Source organism: Rhinopithecus bieti, unplaced genomic scaffold (assembly GCF_001698545.2).
Source record: "Rhinopithecus bieti isolate Rb0 unplaced genomic scaffold, ASM169854v2 scaffold_65, whole genome shotgun sequence".
NCBI lineage: Eukaryota > Metazoa > Chordata > Mammalia > Primates > Cercopithecidae > Rhinopithecus > Rhinopithecus bieti.
The window spans coordinates 4,668,926-4,672,567 of NW_016803344.1; the positions used below are offsets into that span (position 1 = coordinate 4,668,926).

The 3,642-nt window shown below is 46.3% G+C and overlaps 1 protein-coding gene across 8 annotated transcripts in view; it reads right to left on the reverse strand.

The window, feature by feature from the left end:
- Positions 1-573: 573 nt before the first annotated feature.
- The window catches only part of PANK2 (pantothenate kinase 2), a 39,362-nt gene continuing 36,293 nt past the window's right edge, over positions 574-3,642 (reverse strand). For all 8 annotated transcript variants that reach the window (XM_017878208.1, XM_017878216.1, XM_017878174.1 and 5 more), the window contains one exon: positions 574-1,134. In XM_017878208.1, the coding sequence (XP_017733697.1) occupies positions 1,084-1,134 (51 nt within the window). In that variant the 3' untranslated portion in view covers positions 574-1,083. The remainder of the gene's footprint in view (positions 1,135-3,642) is intronic.

A 3,642-nucleotide genomic window follows, 5' to 3' on the forward strand; every position in this document is an offset into this window, starting at 1 on the left:
GCCTTGGGGTTTTCCTTCCTGGTCCAAGGCTGCTTTGTACAGGCCCGTCCTTGCCTTCAACAGCAATATGGGCACCACTTAAGACCTCAGATATGAAAGGTGCATTCTCTCCTTGAGAAAGCCTTTTGAAATTATTCTGCACAGCAGAAAGAAAAGCTTCAGCCCCTACCAAGAGCAACTGCAGCCTGGCATTCAGGCAGTCTTCTGAGCCTCACCTCCCAGTGTCACAGTGCCTTGAAGGACCCCCAACTCCCCATGAGTTCTTTGACAGACACCTCAGTTCTTCCTTTTCTACTTAGCCTGAAAGAAAAACCAGATTCTCCCTGATCCCCTGAGGAGGTGTTGATTCTAGTGGCCCTTCTGACTCGTATTAGTCTTCCAGACTGTGCTGCTTCTGCTAGTGTACCCACTTTCATCAGAACAGTCCTCCCACTACCCAAGGAAATTCTGCCAAGAAAAAAGTCTTGTCTTTCCAGACATTCATTCCCAGGATTTAGTGTGAAGTAACGTGGAACTGCCCTTCCAAAAACTGCTTGTTAAGTTTCAGGTACACAATTAACCTGCCCAATTAAGTTTGCAGAACCTTGAAATAAAACATGTTTTACAGTTAAGTTCACACACAGGCTTAATGCAAACCAGAGTAATGCACAGATGATTGCCAAGACCACACTGACAAATTGTGATTAGATTTTAACAAATCGTAGCCTGCCTTACATTCAGCAAGTTCAAACAGGACACAAAACCACAGTCAACTGAACACAGAGCAGCTCTCTTCTGAAGCATCTCCAGTGAGTGATGCAGAGATTTCAAAAATACAAAGCAGGCAACTTATATACAGCAAATCCTCACACTGCTTGGACATAGGCCACTTTTTTGTTGTTTTTAATATATCTTTCCTTCCTGGTTGCTAGTTTAGACTGAATTCTTAAGGATTTATCTTGATGACTTAGAAAAATACACGCATCCTTTCTCACTTTGTTTCAGGTAGTGCACAGTCATGAAATTGAGTAAGTCTCTTAAAGAAATGGAAGTCCACACAGATCCCATGGTGGAAGGTTTCAGGAACCCCTCCCCAGGTAACGATCAGGGGATCTTCAACAGCTCAAGGAGTGCTCCAACAGCTCCAAAATAACCCTGAAAGAAAATACACCAAAAATAAGTGCTATTTTCCTTAGACTTATTCAGATCACCTTACGTGTGATGACTAGTGTTAAAGCCAACACTGCCCTTCACACAGCATACCCATTTCCTGAGCACCTCAGAAGGGCCAAGGCCAGCCTGGGAGCACAGATGCCCTAAGGAGTCCCTGTCTGGGGAGGGGGCTGTATGTCCTAGACTATCCAAGCACTTCAGACCACTGTGATAAGAGCAAAACCAAACCCGCAGAGGGGCCGATAGGAGCTATGAGGCTAGCAGCAGCTCAGTTACCTCTGGTAAGAGACAGAAACTGACTGTATTTCTGGGGAATGAGGGAGAAGCAGCAGAGGCCTGGAGCATTTCCAGACAACTGAGGAATGAAGGCGAGGTGGGATGCGAAGTGCAATGAAGTAGGTGAAGTTGGGGGGTGGGTCACAGAGGGTGAGAGCCCTACTGGGCTGGGGGAGGGAGGGAGAGTAAGAGATAAGATGGATTCAAGATTCACCCCTAACAGAGGACAGGACAGCAGGAGGGGGGCAGCATCCCCGAGAATGGGGACACAGGATTAAGAGACGTGGAGAGCAAGGCCGGTGGGTGAGTTCCGTACAGGACATGAGAAGCTGAGGTGCCCACAGCAGCCAAGCAGCTGTGCCCGGGTGGTCAGCAGACACCTGGATCACTGGCCCAGAAGCCAGAGGGGACAAGGATGGGGGAGGGGCAACATCCCTGAGAATGGGGACACATGGGAAGCTGAGGTGCCCACAGCAGCCAAGCAGCTGTGCCCAGGTGGTAACCAGACACCTGGATCACTGGCCCAGAAGCAGGCAGCACAGGAAGGAACACCACCACCCAGAGGCAACATGGAGAGGCACAGAACAAAGAGCAGACCCTGAGGAAGCACGGAGGTTCCTGAGGGAGGGCAGCCCTCAGCCCTCCTGAGACACAGAAGCAGCAGCTGAGAGAGGACAAGCACTGTGCTGTCTCCAGAAGCAGGCAGTCTGGTCACACGCAACCAAGAACTCAAAACCAAAACACAGGAATAGCACATTAGAGAAAACGAGGCAAACCCCATAATGACAGAAAAGAGAATGGTAGCAAGAACCAGAGGTAAATCCTAAAACGATGCAGAATCCATCAGAGTCTCCACCCCGTAAGGTAAGGTAGCAGACTACTTTTTAAAATAAATAACCAAAAAAGGAATGAGAAGATCCTGAAAGACTTGTGTGTGGATTTTTAAAAAAATAAACAAGTCTCTGAAACATCATAAATAACGACCACTCTATCTTTCAGGAAAAGCTTCTTCAAGAAACAAAAGAGGCCAAAGCCTTTCTTGTCACACCCTAGTTGGCAATTTAAAAGAAAGGCATATTGGCCGGGCACAGTGGCTCACAGCTGTAACCCAGCACTTTGGGAGACCAAGGCAGGTGGATCACTTGAGGTCTGGAGTTCAACACCAGCCTGGCCAATATGGCAAACCCCGTGTTTCTACTAAAAATACAAATATTAGCCAGGTGCTGTGGCATGTGCCTGTAGTCCCAGCTACTCAGGAGGCTTAGACAAAGAGAATCACTTGAACCCAGGAGGCAGAAGTTAAAGTGAGCCAAGACTGCGCCACTGTACTCCAGCCTGGCTGACAGAGTGAGACCCCATCTCAAAAAACAAAAACAAATAAAAGAAAGGCATATTGACCATCTTTGGTTTTGGTGTGTATAAATAAAATAAAGGCAGCCACACCAATCTGTGATGTGAGGTGGCCTGCAGCTACAGGGCAAAGCACAATGGAAATACAGAGGCAAGGGTATTTGTCTTAATAGTTCACTATAGTTTGTTTTAGGTAGCTTTCTGTACCTTTATTTTATAATAAAATACAGAGATAAAGTCAACCATTGTATATACATATATATAGAGAGAGGGAGGGGGTCCACTGACGACTGGGATGCTACTATCGAGACAGGAACAGGTGGTTATAAACTACAACTTGCTAAGATGAGAGTAAAGGAAGAAAAGAGGAAAGGCTTGAGAGAATCTATAGGAAGCTTTCACAAGAAAAGTTAAAGTGACTTCAATGTGAGGGCAAGAAAATATTTCAAGGCTCAGAGAGGCTAAAGTAATCAAAGTTCCACAAGTACAGAGATCAACAAAAGAGTCAAAAGCCTGAATGCGAATGGAAAACACAGGGACAAATGGACCAGCAAAGCTAACCAGTGGGAAAAACAAAGTCGGCGAGCAATAAGGACAAAATGCAACCAACAGTTTCACAAAGGGCTTATAACTATTATGATATGACGATATCGGTTTGGTGTTTTGTTTTTTGTTTTGAGATGGAGTTTCGCTCTTGTTGCCCAGGCTGGAGTGCAGCAGCGCGTCTCGGCTCACCGCAACCTCTGCCTCCCGGGTTCAAGCGATTCTCCCACCTCAGCCTCTCAAGTAGCTGAGATTACAGGCATGTGCCACCATGCCCAGCTAATTTGTGTGTGTGTGGTTTTTTTTTTTTTTTTTTTTTTT